Source organism: Telopea speciosissima, chromosome 3 (genome assembly GCF_018873765.1).
Source record: "Telopea speciosissima isolate NSW1024214 ecotype Mountain lineage chromosome 3, Tspe_v1, whole genome shotgun sequence".
NCBI lineage: Eukaryota > Viridiplantae > Streptophyta > Magnoliopsida > Proteales > Proteaceae > Telopea > Telopea speciosissima.
In genome coordinates, this window is record NC_057918.1 from 57,504,206 (window position 1) to 57,518,077 (window position 13,872).

Consider the following 13,872-nt stretch of genomic DNA (forward strand, 5'->3'; position numbering starts at 1 on the left):
TAATGACTGTGAAGGGGGTTTTTCGTTATCCGTACACTGATGGGATAACAATACCCAAGAGCATAATCGCTCTATGCTTGGATGGGTAACCGAAGGATCTACCCACGTCGAAGAACTCCACTCACTCACACACTCACGAGGGAAAGACGGAGGAAAAGAGGGTGAAAAGGGGGCAAAACAAGCCCTGGAGGGTCTCCTTACCCGAGAAAAGCTTGAGAAATGAGGGAGGGAGAACCTCCCATTTATAGGGAGGGGTCCCCTCTCTCTCCTGGCCAGATAAGTCCTCCATGACGTCATGGGGGACTTTTCAATGGCGCCATGGGTGACATCAGCAAGCTGATGTCACACCCCCTCGTGGCGCCATGGTGGGGGAGGGTGAGTAGTACCTCCTTCAGCATTTGATAAAAGGGTCTTATAAGTCATTTTAGGGATGTTAGGGTGATTTGGTTTAGATGTAGGGACAAGAGTCCTTCTTGAGAGAGATACCGATGTCTGTCTGTGTCCTGTTGTCATCATCGCAGGGGGTGACAAAATTCAGTGTCTACACCCTTATTATCGATGGTCTTGGCATTTTGGATCTTTTAAAAATCGCTATACCTGCTATCAGGACAATTCTGTAGGCTCGTGCATTCAAGTGCATCTTCTTCTGTCCTATTTGGAGACGGTTTCCAGTATGCTGGGAAGAATCTAGGGCACAGGTATTACTGGTTTCAATCTTGAAATTGTCACCTATAATCGACTTTTCCTTCTTGGGTGACATCCTATTAGATAGAATATCTAATCAACAACTAGTATTTACAAAACAAAAGGGTGGAAATAACTTCGACATTAACTCAATGTTAAAACTGTGTCGGTTACAACAAAACAAACTAGCATAGTAGCCAAGAGTTTTAGTCTGGTTCACATTCCTAACCTATGCGTCCTGAAATGCAATGGTCCTCTTCCATTGCTTATATCTTACTCCAGTTAGGATAGCGTACACACGTTCTAGTCACTACTATCCAGATAAACGCACATTATAGTCTATGGGAGCATAACTTGGGTGTGATATAAACACACCAAAATAAATAAGCTAGCGCTGAAAGCCATACAAATCACGAGCAACATAAAATACATGGAAATCACAGGCGGACTAAATTTTTGCCCCTTTGGGCATAAGATGTACTGATGCTTTCATAAAACCATGTTTACTGTAAAACAAAAGGTGATTCAGAAGTCCTATCACTTTTGGGCATATAGAGCTCCAGGGTGCCAATCCTTCCTATGCTTGCATATGCATGCACAATGTCTTTAAACTTGGGTAGCAACACCTTTGAGCATATACTACCTGCTTTGCTACCATGACAGAACTGCAGAGAAAATCGATGTACCACTGTGGTGGTCAACACCTCATCCCCCTATAGTTCTCATAAAGGAAATACGCAGCCAAACACGTGAAGTAATGTATATTGCATATTTTCAACACCTCAATGAATGCAAATGTGTAAGGTTTTCATGCACAAATAAGACCTTTGCCAAATTTAAATCCCGGGTACTATTAAGATCTATAACTCATAGTCCATGCTAGTATATAAACTAATGAACTAGCTTATAAAACTAGAAGAGTATCAATCGAAACTACATCTCTAACCTTTGGGTTTTAAAATGCACTGGTCCTCTTCACACTTTGCTATTACTGTGGGACAGCATCAATCTTTGACAAAATTGTCACTTTTGGGTAGATGATCATTCCTAGGTCAGTCTCTCCCTATGTGTGTGTGTATATCATTTTTGGTCTTTGATGATGCTACCTTTGGGTGAGCATCACCTTTCTTTGCTGCTATTAAAGTGAACCTTGAGTTATGGGTATTATAACAAAATCAGGTTTTACCACTTTGGTGGATTCCATCTGACCTTATCAGTATACCCAACGACTCTTGACGCAACTATGGGATGCTTTATTCATAAATTTGGACAATCTAATTCATGAAATTTATCACACACAACAATTCAATGAAATAATACTACTGATCTGCACTGCATCATGTTATAGCATAGCAAATATTTGTCCCATGAATAATAGAAAATAAAGAGTACAAGAACACTTATTTCAAGAATTGGAAAACACGCAAATATGTGCATTGTGGGTCCCAGAAGTCATATTTGAAGCAAGTGAGGCACACCATTGTGTAGGTCTCGAAAAAATAGACGTAGAGGAAAAAAACCCTGACCTCAAACTCCCTCTCACGCGTGGCTTGAAGTCGGCGCGTGATATCACATGCAGTCAGCTGAACCAGCCAAACCGGCGGTCCAAATCGGATAGTTCTAACCCAGTTTGAACCGGACTGGTCCAACCAATCGAGTCGGTTTTTCGGGTTTGATCTTAGGTCGGGTTGACCCGACCAACCGGGTTTGGGTTCGGATCCGGGTCAACTCGTTTGGCTCGGGTTTGGGTCACCCACTCCAGTCAGCTCGGGTCGGCCCACTTGGATCGGTCTCGTGCTGGCCCACCTGCGTCGGGCTCGTGCTGGCCCATCTGGGCCTGGCTGGGTCTGGCCCATTTGGGTCGGGCCTATTTGGGTCGGACTTGGTCTGGCCGCCTGGGTCCGGGTCTGACTGAGTCATGACTGGCCAGCTCACCGGGTTGACTCGAAAACCCTACCGAGTCTACCCGACGATGAATCGCCCGCCGCCACAGAAAAACGAATTTTTTTTTTTTTGAACATAAGCTGGCGCGTGAGATGCACGTGCTTTTTTTGACAGCGCGTGCCGACGTGTGGAGACGATTTTGGCGAAACGGCTTATATGGCCGTGACTGCCTTGACCTCCTCTACAATCTCATATAAGAATTTTCCAACTTTGGTGGTCATACACCGCCGGCAGTGACCATACAAGGTCGATCCGAAACCCGAAAAAACTTAAAAATTCATTCCAAACAAGAACATGGATTCCAAATCCATATTGTTTGGCTCTGATGCCACTTGTTGGCATCTTTGATCAATAATATGAACAGATCCCATATGGATTCATGGAACACAATAAACAAAGAATTATAAACTACATACCTTTTCAATGACGGTTGTTGTCGATCCACAAGACTCCAAGTCCTTCCCAAGCTCTTCCACAGCCTTTCTCTTGAATCTCCCGTGAATAGAAATCCAAAAATGACAAGTGACGATTGTGGGGACCTTGGGTTGTATATATAATATTCTCCCTGACCCTAATCACACTCCCACAATGTGTTAGGTCAGTAATACCCCTGACTTAGCATAGAGTAGGTTAATTATCATATGGGCCCAATAAAGTTAGCATGCATTAATAAAGCCCAAAACCCAACAGATAATTCTATTTGAAAGTATTTAAGAAGAAAGAGAAACTATATAAATTATTCTCTTTTGAAGAACTGGAAATTAGAATGCTTGGGCAGAAAAAGTCTGATATGCCCCACAGGGATATTTTGAACCTATATTCCTATTTCCTTTTGTTTCTACAGGTAATAAATACCATACCCTATGATATATCAAATTTTGGAGGAATTGGTCAATTTGATTCTAGCAACAACCCTACAAACTCCAGATACACAGGTTTCTAGGGGGCCAATGTATTGATTAATCCTACTGGGTAAACAATGTTGTATTATCTTAGAGCTGATTAGGAGGATCAAAGGAGCAAATCCTGAGAGAGAATTTACCCTTTCTGGCTTACCCATTGCTTGACTGTCATGTAACCAAGTCATAGATCATGGGGCTGTTGCAGTGTAGGAAGTTAATCTTTGAAGGAGTACTGTATTTTTCAAAAAGGGTAAATGCACAAAACCTTATGTGTCGGTCAAAACTGTTGAAAAGTTTATGTATTTGATATGCTGATCATATTAATTGTGTAGTTTTGAGTAGGATAGACCAAAAAAAAAATAAAAAAAATTCTGCACTTTCTACTTTCTTTTTTTTATTGTTTGGAATTTTTTTTTCTTTTGGGGAAAAATGTATTTTCATTATTTCCATTGTTAATCAAATCCAGAAAAGTGCTACAATCAAGGGGTCCCATCATTTTTCTTTCCAACAAAATTTTCTTTTTTCTATCTTTTTCAAGGCATCCAACTGCAGATTAGTGCCATATTTTTAATTTGTTGATATCTTAAACCTTAGACAACATTATAAGGCCAGTTGGGTGTTATCCAATACTGCCTAAAATTTGAAACTCTCTCCTTTCGTTTGATATATATAGTGATGTTATTTGTAATCAAGAACAACTAATATCATGCCATTGCCCAACATAGTTTGGTAGTTAGGGTCACAGTGCACCTTGTCTACATACTTATTTACATATCTTTATACTTTAAAAAGGAGAAAACAATATAAAAAGTTGGTGGAGGGCAATAGATATTTCTAGCAAAGTTTTTAACAAACATTCAGAGGAAAATGACTAATTGGCACCTCCACCATTAACTTGTTAGGGTTTAGGGTTTAAGCACTGATTGCTTAAAGCATTATACCCTGTGTAATACTTAGGTTGTTGCCTCCAGTTAGTATTTATAGGAAAATTAGGATTTAGGTCAGATGAATTGATTACTAGATTACCCCTCAAAACCTAAGCCATAATACAAAAAGGATTATATTAAAATATATAAAAAAATATTACCATAATACCCTTACCCTTACATAACTTTAGGTAGAAGGCTAGACTTAGACCCTAAGAATTAACAAAACTAACTCATTTAACTATTTGGGTCAGGCCAGATTGGTTGAGCCGGATCAGATCAGATTTAATGGATTATCCTACTAGTCTTCATAATATCTGGCTCAAAGTTCAAAGACTTTGTATATCATGAAATCAGTGCCAAAGGGTCTAATAGATTTTGATTTGAGTGCTTAGCCTCTTTGTTTTCCTTAATTTGGAAGAATGTTATGAACCATGCCAGCCATAGCCCAATAAAAAAGTTCTGTAAATTGTTCTCCAATCTGAAGTGAGATCAAACATTGGTAATGATGTGGGGGAGTTCTAGATTGAAGAAAAGTCTAGAGGTCATCATGGATCATCAAGAACTCAGAGGAGATGGTGATGGATTAGCTACTTAAAGCATCTTAATCACATATATATCCATTTGTAACAAGTGAGACTCCATGAACCAACCAGGTAATATTGGTCCTACCATGAAAGACCCAGTTCACCCTTTGAAGCTTAGCTTGGAAGATCACCATCTGTTTTCCTCTATTCCTCCTCCCTGTTCATCTTGACTGTTCATCCTTCCACTGTCCATCATATGATACAGACCACCCACCTTGTTGGGCCTAACATTAAACTTTTTGCTACATCCGGCCAACCCATTGTATGGACCACCCTTAGGCCCTCGTTACCATGGTTTGAGGTATCGGTCTATTTTAATTGGATTGGATCAATATCGGCCGAGACCTACCAATTCGATTCAGTTGTACAGTAAAAATGTAAAAAAATAGGAAAAAAAGTGTCATATTTGCCCGAGTTTGGACGATCCTGATCCGTATCGATCGATCTGATCCATTTCGATCCAGCCAATACTGAGATCACGAACCATACTCCTTACACTTTAGGCCTAAACAGTCATTAACATGTAGGAATATGAAAGTAAAACTTTTGTATTGATCTGAAAAAGAAAGATTTCTTGTTTTCCTTATAGGGTTTAAGTATATTTTAAAAAATACACTCATCTGAAGCCTAATGATGAATGGGTTCCGTGGATTAAGAAAAACTCGGTCCTTGGTTTTTCAAAAAGGATCGGCTAGAATCGGGATTGATCGATCCATCCCAGTTTTAACAGAGAGAGGTTAATTGATTAAGTGTGCTGCACTGCTTATAGAAAACTATAATTACCTCGGGATTTGGGGTTTAGCTTGGAAAGAAATAGTGATCCATTATTTAAATTTGTGAAAAATCTTCGTTTACCTCTAGAAAGGTTTCCATGAGTCGGCCCCCTCCATACATTAATGATATTCTGATTAAAAAAATCTTTACATTAATGATATCCAGACAACGGCAGACAAACCCACAGTGAAAGAAAACTGAGAGATAGAGGATCTCAAATCTTCTTAAACTAGTGTGCTTGATTTTAATGGAAATCGAGGTGAAATGGCGTGAGAGTTTTAAATAAGCCTAAGCAGCTAAATCAGTGTCAAGGTTGGCGGCCAAAAGTAAGACCACATTATAGTGCAAATGGATCAAGCGGAACGACCAGATGTTGATCCTTTCATTGATTTTTTCTAACAGTTTAGTACATGAAGTAACTATTTGATGAAATGCCTCAATGAATATGTAAATTTTTCTACCATGCTCATCTGAAACAGTGGATGAATTGGATAGATATGATTGATTGCCAACTCTTAACTGGGGACCATTGATCAGAAACCAAAAGGGTTATCTTTTTTTTTAGGTGAATTAAAAGGGTTATCTTTGATCCTAAAGACATAGAAAGAGACAGGGTTTCTCTCTCATGGACTCATGGTCCTCTGATTTCGACGTTGGAATAGCTCAAGAGAATATTTAGAAATTTGTAGGAGAAGAGGGTCTAAAGATGGGAAGAGAAGGGAATAAAGCAAAGCCAAGACATCCCAACATGAGAGTGTCTATTAAAATCTTCTTTTTCTCTCTCTCTCTCTCTGCCGTTGGACAGATGGGCTGTCCCTTTTGTCTTTACCCATAAAGAAACTCTCACCTCCTCCGTATCCCCTTCTCCCTCCTCCATTTCCACACCCACACAAAAATAAAACACCAGATCCAATAAATCCTTCTCTTCCATCGTCTCAACTCTTTTCTGTGTTCTTGTCTCTCTCTCTCTCTCACCTTCTCCTTCCTGTTAACTACATTACACAGAATGGGTTCAAGAGTTGGAAGGAAACAGAGGTGGTTTTCACAGCCTCTAGCACCACTAATGGAAGGTCCTGATCCAGAGACTCAATGTGGGAGTAAGAAAGAGAGCTCTTGGGATGTAATTCGCAACTGGGTTCGATTACAAAGAAGCTTCTCAAGTGGTAATTTGTCCACTCCATTTGATGGAAACAGCCCAGTCAAGAGGCAAGATTTGAGGCTCTTGCTTGGTGTCTTGGGTTGTCCTCTTGCTCCAGTTCCTTTATATGATCACCCAATTCATCACCTCCCCATGAAGGACGTTCCTATTGTAAGTTAATTTCAAGTCTTTTTCTTTCTTTCTGCTCTGTTACTGCTACTGCTACTCCTTTTTGTTTTAATGACAAGAATAGAACAATTTATATAGGAGACATCGTCAGCACATTACATCATTCAACAGTACATGGCGGCCACAGGATGCTTGAAGCTTACAAAATGTAGGAAGAACATGTACGCAACTGGGGTGGTGAAGATGATGTGTTGTGAGACAGAGATTGCTTCAGGGAAGAACGTGAGGTGTGTAGGAAGTTGTAGAGGTGGGGAAACTGGTTGCTTCGTTCTATGGCAAATGTCGCCGGGAATGTGGTCTCTTGAGTTGGTTGTCGACGGCAATAAGGTTGTCGCCGGTAGCAATGGAAAGATCGTTTGGCGTCATACACCATGGCTTGGCACACATGCTGCAAAGGGTCCCCAACGCCCTCTTCGCCGGATCATCCAGGTATATATAAAATACACTAATGTGCTATGGGTTCGTTCTCTCTCTCTCTCTCTCTCCATTCGGTCTAGTTTTGGCCGGATTGACTCGGTTTGTTCTAATAATGGGCAAAACCAAAACCAAACCATTGAGTCTAAAGTAACATTTCGGTTGATTTCACTTTTTGGTTTGATTTAACGGGGTTTTTCTATCCATCATTGGGTTATTGTTCAGTTTTGATTTTTCATAAATTTACAAAGGTGGAGAAAGTTTTCCTTCGCCCAAGGAGTGAAGATTCACCACATAATCCTAAAGTTTACAAACCCCTATAGAGTTTTAGTATGTTTCTTAAAATATCCTCCTATGCGTATCTATTTAAAGGCCCCCGCGGTAAATGAGAATTCTCATTCACTGCGGCTGAAGGAAAACTCAGTCTTGATTTTGATTGGTCTGGTCCAAATTCTAGAAAACAAATGGAAAAAACCTAATTTGGATTTGGTTTGGTTAATTTTTGATCGATTTTGGTTGGTCCAACCGGTTTGAGTTGGAAATGAAGATCCCATTGGTCCAATTATTTTTTTTTGGGGTAAAAATTGGCCCAATTAAATCTGTATTAATGGGGGTATTGATCAGGTCAAACCCATTAATACAGAGATTCGAATCTAACGGGTATGAAGAAGGACAAATTGGATACATTATTTTTGGTCCAGACAGAAACAAAAACAATAGTTTTCAAACATGGGGAATGTCCATTGATTGATGTGGAAGAAATCCAGTTTCCCAATAAAATGTGGCAGAGGAGAACTGACAAAGATGGAGAAACTGTCTCCTGCTTTAGCAGTAACCGAGGCAGTGCCGGGTGGATGACGTTATCATCTGACCTTTTTTTTAAAATATCATCTTCAAATCACACACCTCATCTTATGACCTAGGGATTTCCACCTACTCGAATAAAGTGTCTCCCACCACTTCCTATCACTTTTCCTTTTCCGGTTACCAAATACTGCACATTGCGTACTTGGGATTTGGGAGCCACCACCGAAACATTTTAGACCAATTTCACGGGTCTAGTCAGTCTTGGGTCGGGTCATGATTGAATATTTATGGAGGTACCAAATTTGTTTTAACTCATGGTTTTTAAACTCAGGTTCAGCCCAAAATATAGGGTTAGGGCAATTTGGGGTCAATTCCTTCTTATTCGGACTTCTTGTTGGTTTTTTTTAGTTATTGGTCCTGGTTGTCACACTCTGGCTCTACCTTAATTTTGGTTCTGTCACAATCTTGATTCAAAGACTTTGTTAAGAATTTTAGTCAATGTTTGGTATGTATTCTTGGAATATATTTTAGGTCGATTTCATATTCTCGGATGATAAAAATAGTTGTTTAGAATTTATTCCAAGAATATATACCAAACGCAGCAGTCTTAGGTAGAGTCATCTTCAAAAGCTTGTCGTTAAGAAAATGGTGTTCAAGTATCTATAGGTCTCCATATTAGGTTATTCACTTCCAATGTGAGATTATTACTTCTGTCTTCAAACTTAACAAAAATTTCATTTCAAAAATTAAGGATAAATTTTTATCAAAAAATAGATAAAAATTAAAATAAATAAATAAAAATACGATAGAAAATATGAATGCATGGGAGGGTATGTATAAGAAGCCCTTCTTAAACCTTTGCCTTTATCAATTAGTAGACCATACTCTGATTGGTTTAGTGGGTCGGGTCAATAACCATATCTGGTAAATTACCTGCAGGGCTTGGATCCGAAGTGCACTGCGAGCTTGTTTGCTAAAGCCCAATGTCTAGGTGAAAAACGGATTGGTGGTGAGGATTGCTTTGTACTAAAAGTAGCTGCTGATCGTGCGGCTGTGATGGAGAGGAGTGAAGGCCCGGCTGAGGTGATTAGGCACGTGCTTTATGGTTATTTCAGTCAAAAGAGTGGGCTTCTTATATACATGGAGGACTCTCACCTCACAAGAGTACAAGCACCAGAGACTGATACGGCGTATTGGGAGACAACAATTGGAAGTAGTATTGGAGATTACAGAGACGTTGATGGAGTATCGATTGCTCATCAAGGAAGATCTGTGGCTACGGTGTTCCGGTTCGGAGAGGTGTCGATGCAGCATAGTAGGACCAGAATGGAAGAAGCATGGAAGATTGATGATGTAGTGTTCAACGTTCCAGGCCTCTCTGTTGACCATTTTATCCCTCCAGCCGATATCTTGAATGCTACTCATTCACCATTAATTAAGCTTGAGAAGTAATTAATTTGTTTTTGATTAGTGGTTTAGATGGCTAGATGTGGCTTCTTCTTCTTCATATACGATTTGATATGGTATACCCTCCCTCTTGATATCAACAACTCTCTCATTTGTAACAATCTTAGTTTACTATAATTAAAGCAATTAATTAATGGTAATTAGGGTTTAGGATTGTAAAATTTCTTGGGTGTATTATCATGGGAATGTACATCTCCATTATATTCATTGTGAAATTAATCGGAAGAACGAAAATTTTCTGCTTTTTTCCTTATCATCTTATGCACTTCATCATTTACTAAAATTTTTTTTTTTTTGTGGATAAATTTTTCCATCACCATGCGTGTTATCTTATTAATCGCATGTCTTCTTCAATTCTAGGTGGTGGTATTCCGTATTCTTTGTTATTCCCTTCTCAAATTTTGTTTGTCTTACCACCACGGGTGTTTGACAGTGTTTGTTTTATTTGGGATCATATCCTGGTCGCTCTAAGTTGGATCCTAGAGGTCTTAAATGTCTTTTTGTGGGATATTCTAAAACTCAAAAGGATTATCATTGTTATTCATTTGATTTAAGGAAATACCTTATTACCACAGATATATCTTTTTTTGAATCCACTCCATTTGTTGAGTCCTCACTGTCCGTTTCAAAGTTGGATGATGATTTGCCTCTTTATGTTGTCGACACTTCTTCTTCTGTACAGGATTCTTGGCCGATTGTTCCACCTCCAACAAACCCACTTATTGTGTCTCATCGTCATTCTTTTGATGAGCCGATCCATTGCATTACACCTTTCGAGAAATACAGCAACTGGTTAGCAACCTCTACCACGTCTTCTTTGCCTCTAGATCCTCCCCAAGGTAATTCCTCATCAACTACTGTTCATGCTGTGAGGATCCGTCCTCCCAGGGGGGATAATCCATGCGCATTCCAGTGCGGCACTCTTTTTGGGTTTGGAAGGGGTTTTGGGGTAATGCTCCTCTGTTAGAGAGAGAAGGAATGCGTCTTTTCAGGGGTATGTTGATTTATCAGGGGATGTGGGTCATACAATTAAATGAAATGGAGTAGCCAACTAGGATTAGGGCCTAGAACCCATTGGTGTAGCCCTGTGAAGGGCTACGAGACTTCGTTTGGTCTGGTCAGAGATTCAGGTAAGTGGTCAGGTTACGAAGGTGGGAAGGTGTTAGGCACCCACTTTGCCCAGGTAAATCGGTCTTTCTACTAGATGCTGCCTTTTGAATATTCTCCCTTTATAAATGTCCTATTTCCACATGTATAGCTAAAATGATGCACAAACTGCTTAAAGTTAAACTAATTTAAATTAACTATTGTACACTACTCAAGAGTAATTTAAAAGTCTACATTGTTACAAAATTAAAAGGCAATAAAAGAGATGTGTACCTGTATGCTTTAAAACAATATAATTATACGGGACGGATCACGTCCCTTGGCTCAGGTGGAGGCAAAAGACTGGCTTTGTCCTTTGTGGGACAGAGTAACGACTTATGGATGTTGGGTAATAGGACCTCGGACAGAGTAACGGCATTGGAAAATCTTTGGAAAGTAATCAGCCGGATGTCAGGCAGAGTAACGACTTATGGATGTTGGGTAATAGGACCTCGGACAGTGTAACGGCGTTGGAAAATCTTTGGAAAGTAATCACTCGGATGTCAGGCAGAGTAACGGCTCACAAGTATTGGGCACTAGAACCTCGGACAGAGAGTAACGACATCGAAAAGCTTTGGAAAGTAATCTCTCGGATGTCGGGCAGAGTAACGGCTCACAAGTGTCGGGCACTAGAACCTCGGATAGATTAACGGCGTCAGAAAGCTTTGGAAAGTAATCTCCCGGATGTTGGGCAGAGTAACGGCTCACAAGTGTCGGACACTAGGACCTCGGATAGAATAACGACGTTGGAAAGCTTCGGAAACTAGGCATTAGAACGTCGGACAGGGTGACTAGGCCAAGGGAGACTTCGGGGGTTTGGGCGAAAACGGGTTAGGGAAGGTGGATCTGGGGGACCCGGACTCGGACAGAGGGACGAGACTCAAAGGCTCGAAATCGGACTAGGGAAAGGCCCTGAAACTAAGAAAAAAATGGAAAACTGAAGCTCTTGGGGTGCCCTCTCTCCTCAACTTGGAATTTTTTGAAATGAGAGGTAAGGGGGTATTTATAGGCAAAAATCGCGTCTAGCTGCGCCGTGGGGCGAAAAAAGGTGAAATGACATCCCTAGTACCCCACACTGTGGATGCCAAATGCGAAAAAAGGTGAAATGACAACCCCTATTTCCTGTAATGACCAAATGTATCCACTAGCAATTTTTGTTGTTGAATCTGAATGTAAAAGTAGTTGGACATGGTTCTTAATCTAATTGTTGTCATTGGAAGACCAGAAGACATGGGCTAGACCTTCATATTTGACAAGTAGAAGGTAATTTCTTTAGAATGTGGAAGACATTTCTATGTTTTCATTAGGGTTAGTGTGTTCTCATTTTTTCACAGGGTTTGGTAGAGAGTTTTGAATAATTGATGCCAAGTGTTGAACATAGATTCTGTGTGTGACATATGTATGCCAATATGAAGGAGAAGTTCAAGGGGAAGGACTTGAAAGATGCGATGTGGGCAGAAACCTCTTCTTACACAGTCCCAGAGTTTGAGCATAATATGAACAAGATTAAAGCCATATATATAGAATGTTATAATTGGCTGCAAAGCATTTCTCCCACTTATTGGTCAAAATCAGCTTTCACTGATAGATTTAAGTGTGATATACTATGCAATAATTTGTCAGAGAGTTTCAATCAGTTCATCACAGATGCAAGGGATAAGCCAATCATCACAATGATTGGAGATGATTAGAAGAATGCTAATGACAGGTATCAGAAAAAGAAACAGTGGATAAGTAAGTATGATGGTAAAATCTGCCCGAAAATATTTGAAAAACATGAGGAAGAAAAATTTGCTGCTAAGAATTGAGAGGTGCTTTGGGCTGGGGCAATTTTTTTAGGTGAAGTGTATGTTAAGAACGCTTTTTTTTTTTGGTAGAAATATGTCAAGGACACTAGTCGTGGATTTAGCTGGTCGTACTGGTCTGTGTAGGAAGTGGGATTTGATTGGGTTGTGATGTTGTTGCTGCACAATAATGTGTGACAAAAGAGATTTGAAAGACTTTTGTCATGACTACTTTAAGGAGTGCTTGTTGAGGATTTACAATCCAATGATTGTCCCAAATCCAGATGAGAGTTTGTGGGTACTTACTTCAGATGACCTCCATCTACCTTCCCCACTTAGGAGACCACCAGGGAGACCCAAGAAGTCTGGCAGGAGGTCTGCTGATGAGACAAAGAACCCATCTACCATTAGAAAACAATATCAACAGCTGAGGTGGAGCAAGTGCAAGGAATTTGGTCATAATAATCGAACTTGTAAAGGGGCATTTAAGGCCAAAAAGAAAGGGGTAAATGGAAGAGGACAAGGACAGGAAGTTGGATCTAGTAGCGTTGTAGTTAGAAGAAGAAGAGGTGGTAGTTGTGTAGTTGGGGGCAGACCTAGAAAGCTGCCAACATTCCGGGGTTCAAGTCAGATTCCATCACATAATCAAAGCCAGACTCCTAATTCCCGATCTTCATCTACTCAGTGGCCTATGTCATAAGTTTGATAGTTTGAACACTTGGCAGTTTTTTGGGTGGTAGTTTGAACACTAGTAATGTAATTTTTGTGATGGTTCGAGACTTTTGGCATCGTTTTGTGTAATCTAATGGTGGAATGCCACGTTTGGAACTAATTTTTGTGATGGTTTGAGCACTTATTGCCATATTTTTTAAGGTCTTTTATGCCTCGTTGTTCTCATGTGGGATGTTTCTATGGTGTCAGATATTTTGTTCAAAGTATATTGATAAATATATTTATATGTGAATTTAAGTTTTTATATTTTTGTATTTTCATGCTTGAGCAGAACTATTTGAGGTGTTTTTATGTGTTTTCAAATTTTAGGTCCATGCTTAAAAGAAAAATCCAAATTATTCTAAGAAGCCTTTGTAAAGCTGAAATGCACAGAATCAA

General features: G+C 39.8%; 1 protein-coding gene across 1 annotated transcript; it reads left to right on the plus strand.

Annotated features, from left to right (window-relative positions):
• Positions 1-6,425: 6,425 nt before the first annotated feature.
• On the plus strand, positions 6,426-10,051 carry LOC122653781. Its single transcript, XM_043847717.1, has 3 exons — positions 6,426-7,126; positions 7,223-7,573; positions 9,305-10,051. The coding sequence occupies exons 1-3, from the start codon at positions 6,824-6,826 to the stop codon at positions 9,815-9,817; spliced, it is 1,167 nt and encodes a 388-aa protein (XP_043703652.1). The 5' UTR covers positions 6,426-6,823; the 3' UTR covers positions 9,818-10,051.
• The last annotated feature ends 3,821 nt before the right edge of the window (positions 10,052-13,872 follow it).

Bases quoted from the DNA above. Each gene is read 5' to 3' on its own strand.
- LOC122653781 (XM_043847717.1), top strand. From the start codon at position 6,824: ATGGGTTCAAGAGTTGGAAGGAAACAGAGGTGGTTTTCACAGCCTCTA. The intron at 7,127-7,222 runs GTAAGTTAATTT...CAATTTATATAG, and splicing joins CCATGAAGGACGTTCCTATT to GAGACATCGTCAGCACATTA. The intron at 7,574-9,304 runs GTATATATAAAA...AATTACCTGCAG, and splicing joins CTCTTCGCCGGATCATCCAG to GGCTTGGATCCGAAGTGCAC.